This window comes from Phasianus colchicus, chromosome 36 (assembly GCF_987193195.1).
Source record: "Phasianus colchicus chromosome 36, bPhaCol1.hap1.1, whole genome shotgun sequence".
NCBI classification, from domain to species: Eukaryota; Metazoa; Chordata; class Aves; order Galliformes; family Phasianidae; genus Phasianus; species Phasianus colchicus.
In genome coordinates, this window is record NC_143471.1 from 2,801,057 (window position 1) to 2,815,320 (window position 14,264).

The following is a 14,264-nucleotide window of genomic DNA, read 5'->3' on the forward strand; positions in this document are numbered from 1 at the left end:
AAGAAATGAGGCACTGGGAGGGGAATCCTATGGGTCTGGGGGGGGCATGAAGGTCTGGAGTGGATTTGGGGGGGGGGGTTTGGGGGGGAGTCCATGGGTCTGGGGGGGTCCTGGGGATCTGGAGTGGATTTGGGGGGGGGTTGGGGGGGGGAGAGAGCGGGGTCCATGGGCTGGGGGCGTCCTGAAGGTCTGCAGTGGATTTGGGGGGGGGGGTCTATGAGTCTGGGGGGGTCCTGAGGATCTGGAGTGGATCTGGGGGGGGGGGGGCTTAGGGGGCGGCGTGGGGGGGGGAGGGGTCCATGGGTCTGGGGGGGTCCTGAAGGTCCGGAGTGGATTTGGGGGGGTCCCTATGACTGCAGTGGGCATCCTATGGGTCTGGGGGGGTTCCTATGGATCCTACGGGTCTGGGGTGGTCTGAATGGGTTTGGGGGTGTTCCTATGGGTCTGGGGGGGTCCCTATGGGTCTGGGGGGGATCCCATGGGTCCTACTGGTCTGGGGGGGGTCCCTATGGATCCTACGGGTCTGGGGGGGGTCCCTATGGGTCCTACTGGTCTGGGGGGGGTCCATACAGGTCAGGGGGGGTCCCTATGGGTCTGGAGAGCATCCTTTGGGTCTGGGGGGGTTGCTATGGATCCTACGGGTCTGGGGTGGTCTGTATGGGTCTGGGGGGGTCCCTACGGGTATGGGGGGCATTCTTTGGGTCTGGGGGGGGTCCCTATGGACCCTATGGGTCTGGGGGGGGTCCCTATGGGTCCTACTGGTCTGGGGGGGGTCCATACAGGTCAGGGGGGGTCCCTATGGGTCTGGAGAGCATCCTTTGGGTCTGGGGGGGTTGCTATGGATCCTATGGGTCTGGGGTGGTCTGTATGGTTCTGGGGGGGATCCCATGGGTCTGGGGGGGTCCCTATGGGTCCTACTGGTCTGGGGGGGTCCCTATGGGTGCGGGGGGGTCCCTATGGGTCTGGAGCACATTCTTTGGGTCTGGGGGGGTTCCTATGGATCCTATGGGTCTGGGGTGCTCTGTATGGGTCTGCGGGGGTCCCTATTGGTCTGGGGGGGTCCCTAGGGATTCTACGGGTCTGGGGGGGTCCCTACGGGTCTGGGGGGGTCCCTACGGGTCTGGAGAGCATCCTTTGGGTCTGGGGGGGTCCCTATGGATCCTATGGGTCTGGAGGGGTCCCTACGGGTGCGGGGGGGTCCCTATGGACCCTATGGGTCTGGGGGGGATCCCATGGTTCTGGGGGGGTCCCTATGGGTCTGGGGGGGTTGCTATGGGTGCGGGGGGGTCCCCATGGACCCTATGGGTCTGGGGGGGATCCCATGGGTCTGGGGGGGTTACTATGGATCCTACGGGTCTGGGGGGGGTCCCTATGGGTCTGGGGGGGATCCCATGGGTCTGGGGGGGTCCCTATGGATCCTACAGGTCTGGGGGGGGTCCCTATGGGTCCTACTGGTCTGGGGGGAGTCCATACAGGTCAGGGGGGGGTCCCTATGGGTCTGGAGAGCATCCTTTGGGTCTGGGGGGGTTGCTATGGATCCTACGGGTCTGGGGGGGTCCCTATGTGTCTGGGGGGGTCCCTATAGGTGCGGGGGGGTCGGGGTACCGGCGTCGAGTGTTTTGATGATGGCGGGGGCCCTGTCGATGTCCAGCAGCAGCCCCTCCATCCAGCCGCGCTCCCACAGGTACAGGAAAACGTCGCGGCGTCTCCTCAGCGCCGCCCGGCTCTCCTGGCGCCGCCGCTGCGCCTCGTCGGGGTGGTACTTGGAGCGGAACCTGGGGGGGGGACATGGGGGGGGGGGGGGTTATGGTGAGGGGGGGGGGCGTGGGAAACAACCCCACCCCCCCCCACCCCGACCACCACCCCGAATGCAGAGCCGCTGCGGTGTGAAATGGGGGCAGGAAGGGAACCTATGGGGGGTGTAAAGTATGGGAAGGGGGGGCTTATGGTGGGGGGGGGGTTTATAATGAGGGGGGGGGCTTATAGTGAGGGGGGGGTCGCATAAACCACCCTCCCAACCACCCCCCCAAATCCAGAGCCGCTGCGGTGTGAAATGGGGGCAGGAGGGGAACCTATGGGGGGTGGGGGGAGTAAAGTATGGGGGGGGCTTATGGTGAAGGAGGGGGGTCTTATAGTGAGGGGGGGGGTCTTATAGTGAGGGGGGGGGGGTCACATAAACCACCCCCACCCCCCCCCATCCACCACCCCGAATCCAGAGCTGCTATGGTGTGAAATGGGGGCAGGAGGGGAACCTATGGGGGGTGGGGGGAGAAAAATATGGGGGGGGGCTTATGGTGAGGGGGGGTCTTATAGTGAGGGGGGGGGTTCGCATAAACCACCCCCACCCCCCCCCCCCCCCCGACCACCACCCCAAATCCAGAGCCGCTGTGATGTGAAATGGGGGGAGGAGGGGAACCTATGAGGGGTGGGGGGAGTAAAACATGGGGGGGGAGTAAAATAGGGGGGGGGTCTTATAGTGAGGGGGGGTCACATAAACCACCCCCCCCCCCCCCCACCAAACTCCACCCCAAATCCAGAGCTGCTGTGGTGTAAAATGGGGGGGGGTCCCAAAGGGTTGGGGAGGGGGGGGGGATGTGTTACATTTTTTTTGGGGGGGGGGGTTATTTGCTAAGGTTGGGGGCCCCAAACCCCCCCCCCCCAAAATCGGGGTGTAAAATGAGGGGGGGTCCCAAGGGGGGGGGGGGGGAATACAAGGGGGGGTCGTATGATGAGGGTGGGGGGGGCCCTCATGAACCACCCCCCCACCCCCCTCTGCCCCATAGATTTGGGGGGGGGAGGAATTTCAGCCTCCCGCCCCCATCTGCTTCTGCCCCATAGATTTTGGGGGAGGGAGAGATTTGAGGCTTCCCCCCCATCCCCTTCCACCCCATAGATTTTGGGGTCTGCCCCATAGATTCTGAGGGTCTGCCCCATAGATTTTGGGGGTCCGCCCCATAAATCCTGGGGGAGGGAGAGATTTGGAGCTTCCCCCCCCCCCCCCCCCCACTTCCCCTTCCGCCCCATAGATTTTGGCGTCCACCCCATAGATTTTGGGACAGGGAGAGATTTGAGGCTTCCCCCCCCCACATCCCCTTCTGCCCCATAGATTTTGGGGGTCCGCTCCACAGATTTTGGGGAGGGAGAGATTTGAGGCTTCCCTCCCGCCCCCCTCCCCCACATCCCTTTCCACCCCATAGATTTTGGGGGTCTGCCCCATAGATTCTGAGGGTCTGCCCCATAGATTTTGGGGGTCCACCCCATAAATCCTGGAGGAGGGAGAGATTTGGAGCTTCCCCCCCCCCCCCCCCACTTCCCCTTCCACCCCATAGACTTTGGGACAGGGAGAGATTTGAGGCTTCCCCTTCCCCCCCCATAGATTTGGGGATCCGCCCCATACATTTTGGGGTCCAGATTCTGGGGGTCCACCCCATAGATTTTGGGGGTCCGCCCCATACATTTTGGGGGAGGGAGAGATTTGGAGCTTCCCCCCCCCCCCCCCCACTTCCCCTTCCACCCCATAGATTTTGGGACAGGGAGAGATTTGAGGCTTCCCCTTCCCCCCCCATAGATTTGGGGATCCGCCCCATACATTTTGGGGTCCAGATTCTGGGGGTCCGCCCCATAGATTTTGGGGGAGGGAGAGATTTGGAGCTTCCCCCCCCCCCCCCCCCACTTCCCCTTCCGCCCCATAGATTTTGGCGTCCACCCCATAGATTTTGGGACAGGGAGAGATTTGAGGCTTCCCCTTCCCCCCATAGATTTGGGGATCTGCCCCATACATTTTGGGGTCCAGATTCTGGGGGTCCACCCCATAGATTTTGGGGGTCCGCCCCATAGATTTTGGGGGAGGGAGAGATTTGGAGCTTCCCCCCCCCCACTTCCCCTTCCACCCCATAGATTTTGGGACAGGGAGAGATTTGAGGCTTCCCCTTCCCCCCCATAGATTCTGGGGGTCCACCCCATAGATTTTGGGGGTCCAGGAGGAGCTTTTTTTGGGGGGGGGGATTATGGGGAAGGGCTGGGGGGGTTTTTTTGGGGGGGGGGCGGCCGCTCATACATACGCTTGAGTCGAGCATCCGGAACCCCAGCAGTCGACGAATATTTGCTACCAAAAAAAAAAAACCAAAAAACCCCAAAAAAAAAAAAAAAAAAAACGCGCACGGAAAAAAAACCGAAAGCAATCAGAAAAAAAGACGAAGGCGCCGAGCGCCGTTTCGGGGTGAAAAACCCCCGATTTGGGTACGAAAAAAAAAAAAAAAAGAAAACAACAAAAGCGCGGCCCTGCCTGCTTCCTACCACTGGGTGCTCACTACGGCCGCATTGTGCGCGGCCCCCGCCCCTCGCTGTCTGCCCGCGCCCCCCCCCTCGGGCTGGGGGGGGCCGTCCTTCAGGCGTGGGGGTGTTAATGAGCTTAATTAACCCGCTCGCTAACGAGCCGATAGGGTGTTTTTTTTGGGGGGGGGGGGGGGAAGGGGGGGGGTTTCTCCGACGGACGATGGCTGACGGCGGCTTCTGATGGTGGTTATTTTTTGGGGGGGGGGAGGAAGGGGGGAGGGGGGAGAAAAGGGAACGGTTAACGGCGCTGGGGGGGTCGTCGTGCCCCAGCCCCCCCCCCACCCCACCCCCATATCCCCCCCCCCCACCCACCCAAATCCCCCCCCCCGTATGCATAATTAATGAGGATAAACCCCCCCCCCCCAACCCGAGGGTGAATGGAGGGGATTCAATTGGGGAAGGGGGGCGTTAAGAGGAACTGAGTGGGGGGGGACGGACCCCAAAATGTGGGGCACGGCCCTATGGGGCGGGGGGGGCGTCCTATGGGGTGAAGAATCTGACAGGTAACGAGTGCTGCAAGGCTAATGGAGGGATCTATGGGGCTGGGCTGCATTCTATGGGGCTGGGCTGGGCTCTGTGGGGCAGAGCTGGGTTCTATGGGGCAGAGCTGGGTTCTATGGGGCAGAGCTGGGTTCTATGGGGCAGAAACTGAAGCTCATGGGACAGATAATGAGTTCTAGGAATCAAATCAGAAGCTCTGTGGGGCTGGGCTGAGCTCTATGGGGCAGAGGCGGGTTCTATGGGGCAGGGGATGCATTCTATGGGGCAGAAACTGAAGCTGATGGGACAGATAATGAGTTCTAGGAATCAAACAAGGAGCTCTGTGGGGCTGGGCTGAGCCCTATGGGGCTGGACTGAACTCTATGGGGCAGAAGTGGGTTCTATGGGGCAGGGGATGCATTCTATGGGGCAGGGGATGCATTTTATGGGGCAGAAACTGAAGCTGATGGGACACATGACGAGTTCTACGAATCAAACGAGGAGCTCCGTGGTGCTGGGCTGAGCTCTGTGGGGCAGGGGCTGGCTGCATTCTATGGGGCAGAGCTGCATTCCATGGGGCAGGCAGTGCACTCTATGGGGCAGAAACTGAAGCCTATAGAACAGATGATGAGTTCTACGAATCAAACCAGCAGCTCCGTGGGGCTGGGGCTGCATTCTATGGGGCAGAGGTGGGCTCTATGGGGCAGAGCTGCATTCTATGGGGCAGAGCTGGGTTCTATGGGGCAGAGCTGGGTTCTATGGGGCAGGCAGTGCACTCTATGCAGCAAAAGATGCATTCTATAGGGCAGGAACTGAAGCTGATAGGACAGATGATGAGTTCTACGAACCAAACGAGCAGCTCCGTGGGGCTGGGGCTGCATTCTATGGGGCAGAGGCGGGCTCTATGGGGCAGAGGCGGGTTCTATGGGGCAGCCCCCCCCCCAGACGTACCACTCCTCGTCCTTGTGTGCCAGGAAGAAGTCCTGCATCTGCTGCCTCCTGAAGTCCAGCTTGTAGTCGTTGTAGCGCTTCACCGCCTCCGTCTCGTCCACGGCGTCGTCCAGCGACAGCAGGAACTCCTTGAAGCTCTTCATCACGGGGGGGGCCATCCCCAAATCCACCTCCGCGATGTTCCCCAGTCTGCTTGGGGGGGAGTGGGGGGCGTCAGGACCCTCAAGGGGGGAGGAATGGGGGGGTTTGGGGTCCCTATGGGGCAGTATGAGGTTCTACGGGGCGGTATGGGGAGCTTTGAGGTCTCTATGGGGCAGTTTGGGGAGGTTATGGGGGGGTTTTGGGTCCCTATAGGGCACTTTGGGGTCCCTATGGGGCAGTATGAGGTTCTATGGGGCAGTCTGGGGTCCCTATGGGGCAGTTTGGGGGGGCCATCCCCAAATCCACCTCCGCGATGTTCCCCAGTCTGCTTGGGGGGGAGTGGGGGGCGTCAGGACCCTCGGGGGGGGGGAGTGGGGCAGTTCGGGGTGGTTTGAGGTCTCTATGGGGCAGTTTGGGGTCCATATGGGGCAGTTTGGGGGGGTTATGGGGCAGTTTGGGGGGGTTTGGGGGGGTTTGAGGTCTCCACGGGGCACTTTGGAGGGGTTATGAGGCACTTTGAGGTCCCTATGGGGCAGTATGGGGGAGTTATGAGGCAGTATGGGGGGGTTATGAGGCAGTATGGGGGGATTTGGGATCTCTATAGGGCAGTTTGGGGTCCCTATGGGGCACTACGAGGTTCTATGGGGCAATTTGGGGGGGGTTTGGGGTCCCTATGGGGCAGTTTGGGGGGGGCCATCCCCAAATCCACCTCTGCAATGTTCCCACGTCTGCTTGGGGGGGAGTGGGGGGCGTCAGGACCCTCGGGGGGGGGAGAGTGGGGGGGTTTGGGGTCCCTATGGGGCAGTATGAGGTTCTATGGGGCAGTCTGGGGTCCCTATGGGGCAGTTTGGGGGGGTTTTGGGTCCCTATAGGGCACTTTGGGGTCACTATGGGGCAGTATGAGGTTCTACGGGGCGGTATGGGGGGGTTTTGGGTCCCTATGGGGCACTATGGGGGGGTTTGAGGTCTCTATGGGGCAGTTTGGGGGGGTTATGGGGCAGTATGAGGTTCTATGGGGCAATATGGGGGACTTTGAGGTCTCTATGGGGCAGTCTGGGGTCCCTATGGGGCAGTTTGGGGGGTTATGGGGCACTTTGAGGTCCCTATGGGGCAGTATGGGGGGGTTTGAGGTCGCTATGGGGCAGTTTGGGGGGGTTATGGGGCACTTTGAGGTCCCTATGGGGCAGTATGGGGGGGTTATGGGGCAGTTTGGGGGGGGGTTTGAGGTCCCTATGGGGCAGTTTGGGGTCCCTATGGGGCAGAATGGGGAGTTATGGGGCAGTATGAGGTTCTATGGGGTGGTATGGGGGGGTTTGGGGTCCCTATGGGGCAATATGGGGGAGTTATGGGGCAGTCTGGGGTCCTATGGGACAGAATGGGGGGTTTGGGGTCCCTATGGGGCATTTGGGGTCCCTATGGGGCAGTTTGGGGGGGGTTAAGACCCCATATTTGAGGGGGGGTCACAGCAGGGGATTCTCTATGGGGATGATATGGGGGGGGTCTGAGTCCCATTTTGGGGGGTGGGGGGAGCACATTTCTTTTTTTGGGGGGGGGTCTGAATCCCATTTGGGGAGGAGGATCCGGATCCCATTTTGGGGAGGGAGCGTATTTTTTTTTGGGGGAGGGCCCAAATCCCATTCTGGGGGGGGAAGGGGAGCATTTTTTGGGGGGGGGGGTCTGAGTCCCTTTTTGGGGAGGGGGGAGCACATTTTTTTGGGGGGGGGGTCTGAGTCCCATTTTGGGGAGGAGGATCCAGATCCCATTTTGGGGGGGGAGCGTATTTTTTGGGGGGGGGTCCAAATCACATTATGGGGGGGGGGTCTGAATCCCTTTTGGTGGGGGGGGCGGGAGCATTTTTTTGGGGAGGGGTCTGAGTCCCTTTTTCAGGGGGGGGGGAGGGTCTGAATCCCATTTGCGGAGGGGGGGGAGCACATTTTTTTTTTGGGGGGGGTCCGAATCCCATTTGGGGTGGGGTCTGAATCCCATTTTGGGGGGGGGGAGCATTTTTTTGGGGGGGGGGTCCGAATCACATTATGGGGGGGAGGGTCTGAGTCCCATTTTGGGGGGGGGAGCATTTTTTGGGGGGGGTCTGAGTCCCATTTTGGGGGGGGGAGCATTTTTTTGGGGGGGGGTCCTTACCTGGCCTGGATGGGCAGCAGGTGGTGCTGCACCACGTGCAGATCCGGGTGCCCCCAGGGTTGGGGGGGGCCGTAAGTGGGACCCCCCCCCCCAGCGCCTCCACCGCCGCCACCGCCGCCCCCCCCCCCGCCGTAAGGGACCTCGTAGGCGCTGTGGTACGGATCCGCGCCGTGCTCATCCCTGGGGGGGGCGGTTAATTGGGTTAATTGGCTTAATTGGGGGGCGGGGGGGGGGTGAGGGGTCGTTTGGGGGGGGAAGAGCGAAAGGGGGGGGGAAAGGGGAAGGAAGGAGGGGGAATGGGGAAGGGGGGGGCAAAAAGGGGGAAGGGGGCGGAGGCAATCTGGGGGGGACAGGTAATTAGTTTAATTAGCTTAATTGGAAGAGGGAATAAAGGTAATTGGGGGGGGGGAGGATGAGGGGTCGTTTGGGGGGGAAGAATGGAAGGGGGGGGAGAAGGGGAAGGAAGGGGGGGGAATGGGGAAGGGGGGGGCAAAAAGGGGGAAGGGGGGGAGGAGATCTGGGGGGGGGGTGATAATTAGTTTAATTAGCTTAATTGGGAGAGGGAATAAAGATAATTGGGGGGGGGAGGATGAGGGGTCGTTTGGGGGGGGAAGAGCGAAAGGGGGGGGGAAAGGGGAAGGAAGGGGGGGGAATGGGGAAGGGGGGGGAGATCTGGGGGGGGTGATAATTAGCTTAATTAGCTTAATTGGGAGAGGGAATAAAGGTAGTTGGGGGGGAGATTGAGAAAGAGTGGTTTTGAAAGGGGGGTGGGGGCAAAAATGGGGGGGGGGGTCAATGAAATTGAGGGGATGGGGGGGGAGATCTGGAAGGGGGGGTCAGTGCTGCGTTTGTTTGTGGGGGGGGTAATTAGCTTAATTGGCTTAATTGGGAGGGGGAGTAAAGGTAATTGGGGGGGCGCAATAAGTTGGAGGGGGGTTGGGGGTTTTTGGGGGGGGGGTCAAATAAAGGTTTGGGGGGAGGGGGAAGGAAAGGGGGGGCGATAAATTGGGGGGGGGTTTTTTTGGGGGGGGGGGGGGGCGCTCACCAATCACGACGGAGGCGTTTCTGGGGGGGGCTGAGTTCGTGGCGGGGGGGGGAGAAACGCTCCCTTCGTGCCCGGTCGTAATCGCGATATTCACCCCGACTGCGACGCTCCCGACCCCGGTCCCAATCGCTGCCAAAAGATCATAGAGATGAAAGAGCGCCCCCTACAGGTCGGGAGGACCGACGTTAGGAAATGATCATAGAGACGCCCACCCACCCCTTCTAACAATGGGACAGAGAAAAGTTAGAGCGCCCCCCTAAGCGAGGAGGACCCGCACTTCCTGTTAGGGCGCCCCCGCAGGTTGGGAGGACCGTCCCTAGAAAAAGGTCATAGAGACGCTCACGCTAAGAGAATAGAAACGAAGTGTTAGAGCGCCCCCTTGCGGCAGGAGGACTCCCTACTCCCCCTTAGGGCGCCCCCGCAGGTTGGGAGGACCATCCCTGAGAAAAAGTCATAGAGACGCTCATTCCCACAGACAAGGGGATCGAGAAAGTGCTAGAGCGCCCCCTTGTGCCACGAGGACCCCACTCCCTGTTAGGGCACCCCTACAGGTTGGGAGGACCCACATCCCCAGGAAAAGGTCATAGAGATGCTCACTCCCTCCGACAACAGAATAGGGAAGGAGTGTTAGAGCGCCCCCTTGTGCCAGGAGGACCCACATTCCCCCTTAGGGCGCCCCCACAGGTTGGGAGGACCGTCCCTGGGAAAAGATCATAGAGATGCTCACTCCCACCAACAAGGGGATAGAGAAGAAAATGTTAGAGCGCCCCCTTGCGCCAGGAGGACCCGCACTCCCCGTTAGATTATTCCCCCCTGGCTGCAGCACTCCCAGCTCTGATCCCAACCGCTGCCAAAAGATCATAGAGATAACAGAGCGCCCCCTGCAGCACGGGAGGACCAGCCTTAGAAAAAGATCATAGAGATGAACCCCATCAACAGCATACAGAAAAATGTTAAGAGCGCCCCCTTACACGAGGAAGACCCCCCACCCCCACTCTCTTAGAAGTTGGGAAGAGGATCTCTAGGAATGGATCATAGAGATGCCCATCCTACCAACAGCGGGACGTGCAAAAATGTTAGAGCGCCCCCACAGGCGGGGAGGACCCCACCCCAATAGGACACAGGTATAAGGACAGCCCACCACCACCCCCCCCCCATTGGGGCACCCCTTAAGACCAGGAGGGTGCCCACCTGCCATTAGGGCGCCCCCTGCAGGCTGGGAGGACCCCACAAAGAAACATTAAGGCGCCCCCTGCAGGCCGGGAGGACACAAAGCCCCCCACCCTCCCATTAGTGCACCCCCTGCAGGCCAGGAGGACCCCACAAAGAGGCATTAAGGCGCCCCCTGCAGGCTGGGAGGACACAGAGCCCCCACCCCCCCATGAGGGCGCACCCTCCAGGCCGGGAGGACCCCACAAAGAGGCACTAGGGCGCCCCCTGCAGGCCAGGAGGACACAAAGCCCCCCCACCTTCCCATTAGGGCGCCCCCTGCAGGCCAGGAGGACACAAAGCCCCCCACCCTCCAATTAGGGAGCCCCCTGCAGGCCGGGAGGACCCCACAAAGCAGCATTAGGGCACCCCCAACAGGCCAGGAGGACACAAAACCCCCACCCTCCCATGAGGGCGCCCCCTGCAGGCCCGGAGGACCCCCCCTCACCCACCGGTCGCTCCATTCGTCGCGACGCCGGTCGTCGCGCTCCCGGGAGCGGTCGTAGTCGCTGCGTTCACGGCGGAATTTGTCGCGACGGCGGCGGTCGTATTCGTCGTCGCTGTCCCCCATAGCACTGCCCTCGGAGCACCGAGATCCCATCAACACCCGCTCCCCGTGTGCTCCCCCACCTCGAGTCCAAAACCCCCTGCAGGTCCTCCAACCCCCCTCTATCGGTCCTCCGAGCCCCACTACTGCTTCTCCAACCACCTCTTTTGGTCCTCCAAACCCCACCGCTGGTCCTCCAAACCCCCACCGTTGGTCCTCCAACCACCTCCTTTGCCCCTCCAAATCCCCTCTGGGTCCTCCAACCACCTCCTTTGGTCCTCCAAATCCAATTTTCGTCCTCCAACCTCCCTTTAGGTTCCCCAAACCCCCTCTATGGGTCCTCCAACCCCTTCTTTGGTCTTCCAAACCCCCTCTATCAGTCCTCCGAGCCCCACTACTTGTTCTCCAACCACCTCCTTTGGTCCTCCAAGTCCCACTGTTGGTCCTTCAACCTCCAGCAGTCCCCCAGACACCCTCTATTGGTCCTCCAAATTCTACTATTGGTCCTCTGATCCCCACTATCGGTCCTCCAACAGCTCCTTTGGTCCTCCAAACTCCACCACTGGTCCTCCAAACCCCCACTGTTGGTCCTCCAAACACCTCCTGTGCTCCTCCAAATCGCCTTTGAGTCCTCCAAATCCCAATTTTCATCCTCCAACTTCCAATGGTCCTCCAAACTCCTTCTTCAAGTCCTCCAAACCCCCTCTATCGGTCCTCCAAACCTCCTTTGGTCCTCCAAACCCTCACCGTTGGTCCTCCAACCACCTCCTTTGCTCCTCCAAATCCAATTTTCATCCTCCAGCCTCCCTTTAGGTTCCCCAAACCCCCTCTATGACTCCTTCAACCCCTTCTCCGGTCCTCCAAACCCCCTCTATCGGTCCTCCCAGACGCCCCCCCACCATCCCCCCAATACCCCGCCCCCCCCCACCGCCAGATCCCGCCGCACCCCGCGCCCCCCGTAACCCTCCACCTCCTCCCGACCTCCCCTCTCCCTTCCGGTGCCCCTCTGACCCCCCGCGACCCCCCCACGCCCCCCGCACCTCCCCGCTTTCTCCTCAACGGCGCTCCGCTCCGCGCGCCGCCGTCCCCCGCTCACTTCCGGTCCGCGCCGGCCGGAAGTGACGTCAGAGAAGGGGGCCCAGACTGGGCCCTGCGCTCGGCGCCGCTCTAGGAAAAACCCGCCGCTCTTCTATGGTCGGATTTGGGCTGTGGGAAAGGGTGATGCCGCTTATGGGTGCGGAGAGGCACTCAAGGAGCGCAGCTCTATGATGAGGATGGGACGGCAACGGGAAGGGACTGGCGGGGGACCGCGGGAGCGGCGGAGGACCCGAACTCGATGGTGGCGGCGGCTTCGGCCCTCCCCGGGGCCTCTCATATGGCGGCGCAGAACTGCGCATGCGCCGAAAGGAGAGGCGCCGCATCGCGCGTGCGCGTCAAGGCGCAGCGTCGTGACGTCACCCAGCTGCCCGCCCTCCGCCTCTCTCCATTGGCTGCCGCCTGCCACCCGCCGCTTCTCATTGGCTGCCGCCTCCGATAATCTCCCCGCCCGGACCCGCCTCTCCCTGAGGCCGCCATCTCCTTCGTCGCGTCACGTGACGCGGGTGGCGACCATTTTGTCGCGCCCTGCCCCGCGCATGCGCACTCCTCCTGAAGCCGCAGCGGGCGCCGCCATTGCTTTCCTCCCCGCCGCCATTTTGAGAGCCGAGGGTGGGGGGACACCCCTCCCCCCCCCTTCCAGTACATCCCAGTGCCCTCCAGTTCCTCCCAGTGCCCCCAGTCTGTCCCAGTCCCCTCCAATTCCACCCAGTCGCTCCCAGTTCCCCTTATTCCTCCTCCCAGTCCATCCCAATTCTCCCCCAGTTCTTCTCCAGCCCCCCCCCAGTCCATCCCAGTCCATCCCAGTTCCCTCCACGTGCCCCCGACCCCCCTCCTAGTCTCCCCCACTCCATCCCAGTTCCTCCCCAGTCCATCCCAGTTCCCCCCCATTGCCCCCCAGTCCACCCCAGTCCACCCCTAGCTCCTTCCAGTTCCCCCCTTCTGACACCCAGTCCATCCCAGTTCCCTCCATTCCCTCCCCCGTCCATCCCAGTCCATCCCAGTCCAGCCCCAGCCCTTCCCAGTTCCCCCCTTCTGACCCCCAGTCCATCCCAGTTCCCCCCCATTGCCCCTCAGTCCATCCCAGTCCACCCCAGTCCACTCCCAGTCCCTCCCAGTTCCCCCCTTCTGGCCCCCAGACCATCCCAGTCCATCCCAGTTCTCCCCCAGTCCATTCCAGTTCCCCCCTAATGCCTCCCAGTCCCTCCCAGTCCATCCCAGTTCCCCCCCCATTGCCCCTCAGTCCATCCCAGTCCACCCCAGTCCACCCCAGTCCACCCCCAGCTCCTTCCAGTTCCCCCCTTCTGACACCCAGTCCATCCCAGTCCATCCCAGTTCCCCCCCAGTCCATTCCAGTTCCCCCTTAATGCCCCCCAGTCCCTCCCAGTCCCTCCCAGTCCCTCCCAGTTCCTCCCAGTCCCTCCCAGTTCCCCCCAGGGTCGCGCCCCCCATTTCCTGCCCCCTCCCGACCCGGGGAAGCCGTAACAAAGGCGTTTCCTGAGGGAAGGGGGGGGGTGGAATTAAACACATCCCCCCCCCCCTCCAACCCCGCACCCCACCCTGTGAGGGACCCCTCCCTCTGCTCCGGGACGGACGGACGGACAGCCAGACGGACGCACGGACACCGACACGCGCGTGCTGACGGATGGACGCACGGCAACGCCTGGACAGAACCCTGCCGAACCCTCCGGAACCCCCTTAGGACCCCCCCCTCAGGACCCCCCCCCCCCAGGATCCTTTAGGACCTCTAGGACCCTTCCAGGACCCCCTGTGGACCCCCAGAACCCCCCCAAGACCCCTCAGAACCCCCCCAGAAACCCCTTACAACCCCCTCTCAGGACCCCCCCCCAGGACCCCCCCCCAAGACCCCTTAGAACCCCCTCAGAACCCCCCCTTAGGATCCCCCCCCACCCTCCCAGGATCCTTTAGAACCTCTAGGACCCTTCCAGGACCCCTGTGGACCCCACCCCAAAAACCCCTTTAGAACCCTTTTAGGACCCCCCCCAGGAGCCCCCCCAGCCCCTCCAGGACCCCCCAGAGCCCCCTTAGAGCCCCCCAGAGCCCCGAACCCCCCTAGGACCCCCTTAGGACCCCCCCCTCAGGACCCCCCCTCAGACCCCCACCCCCCCAGGATCCTTTAGAACCTCTAGGACCCTCCCAGGACCCCCTTAGTACCCCCCCCCCAAAGCCCCCTAGGACCCCTCAACCCCCCCAGAATCCTTTAGAACCCCCCCCCAGATCCCCCCCCCCAGAACCATCTTAGAACCCCCTAGGACCCCCTTAGAACCCCCAGACCCCCCCCCAAATCCCACAGGTGGGAGG

General features: G+C 62.1%; 1 protein-coding gene across 3 annotated transcripts in view; it reads right to left on the bottom strand.

The window, feature by feature from the left end:
- SRRT (serrate, RNA effector molecule) overlaps window positions 1-12,247 on the bottom strand; it is a 28,713-nt gene extending 16,466 nt beyond the window's left edge. For 2 of the 3 annotated variants that reach the window (XM_090129302.1, XM_090129301.1), the window contains exons 1-6: window positions 11,888-12,247; window positions 10,753-10,875; window positions 9,092-9,220; window positions 8,047-8,226; window positions 5,767-5,958; window positions 1,606-1,775 (exon numbers count right to left, since the gene is read on the bottom strand). In XM_090129302.1, coding sequence (XP_089985428.1) covers window positions 1,606-1,775; window positions 5,767-5,958; window positions 8,047-8,226; window positions 9,092-9,220; window positions 10,753-10,871 — 790 coding nt within the window. In that variant the 5' untranslated portion in view covers window positions 10,872-10,875; window positions 11,888-12,247. The remainder of the gene's footprint in view (window positions 1-1,605; window positions 1,776-5,766; window positions 5,959-8,046; window positions 8,227-9,091; window positions 9,221-10,752; window positions 10,876-11,887) is intronic. The other variant, XM_090129303.1, reaches the window with a different exon arrangement.
- Window positions 12,248-14,264: the final 2,017 nt, after the last annotated feature.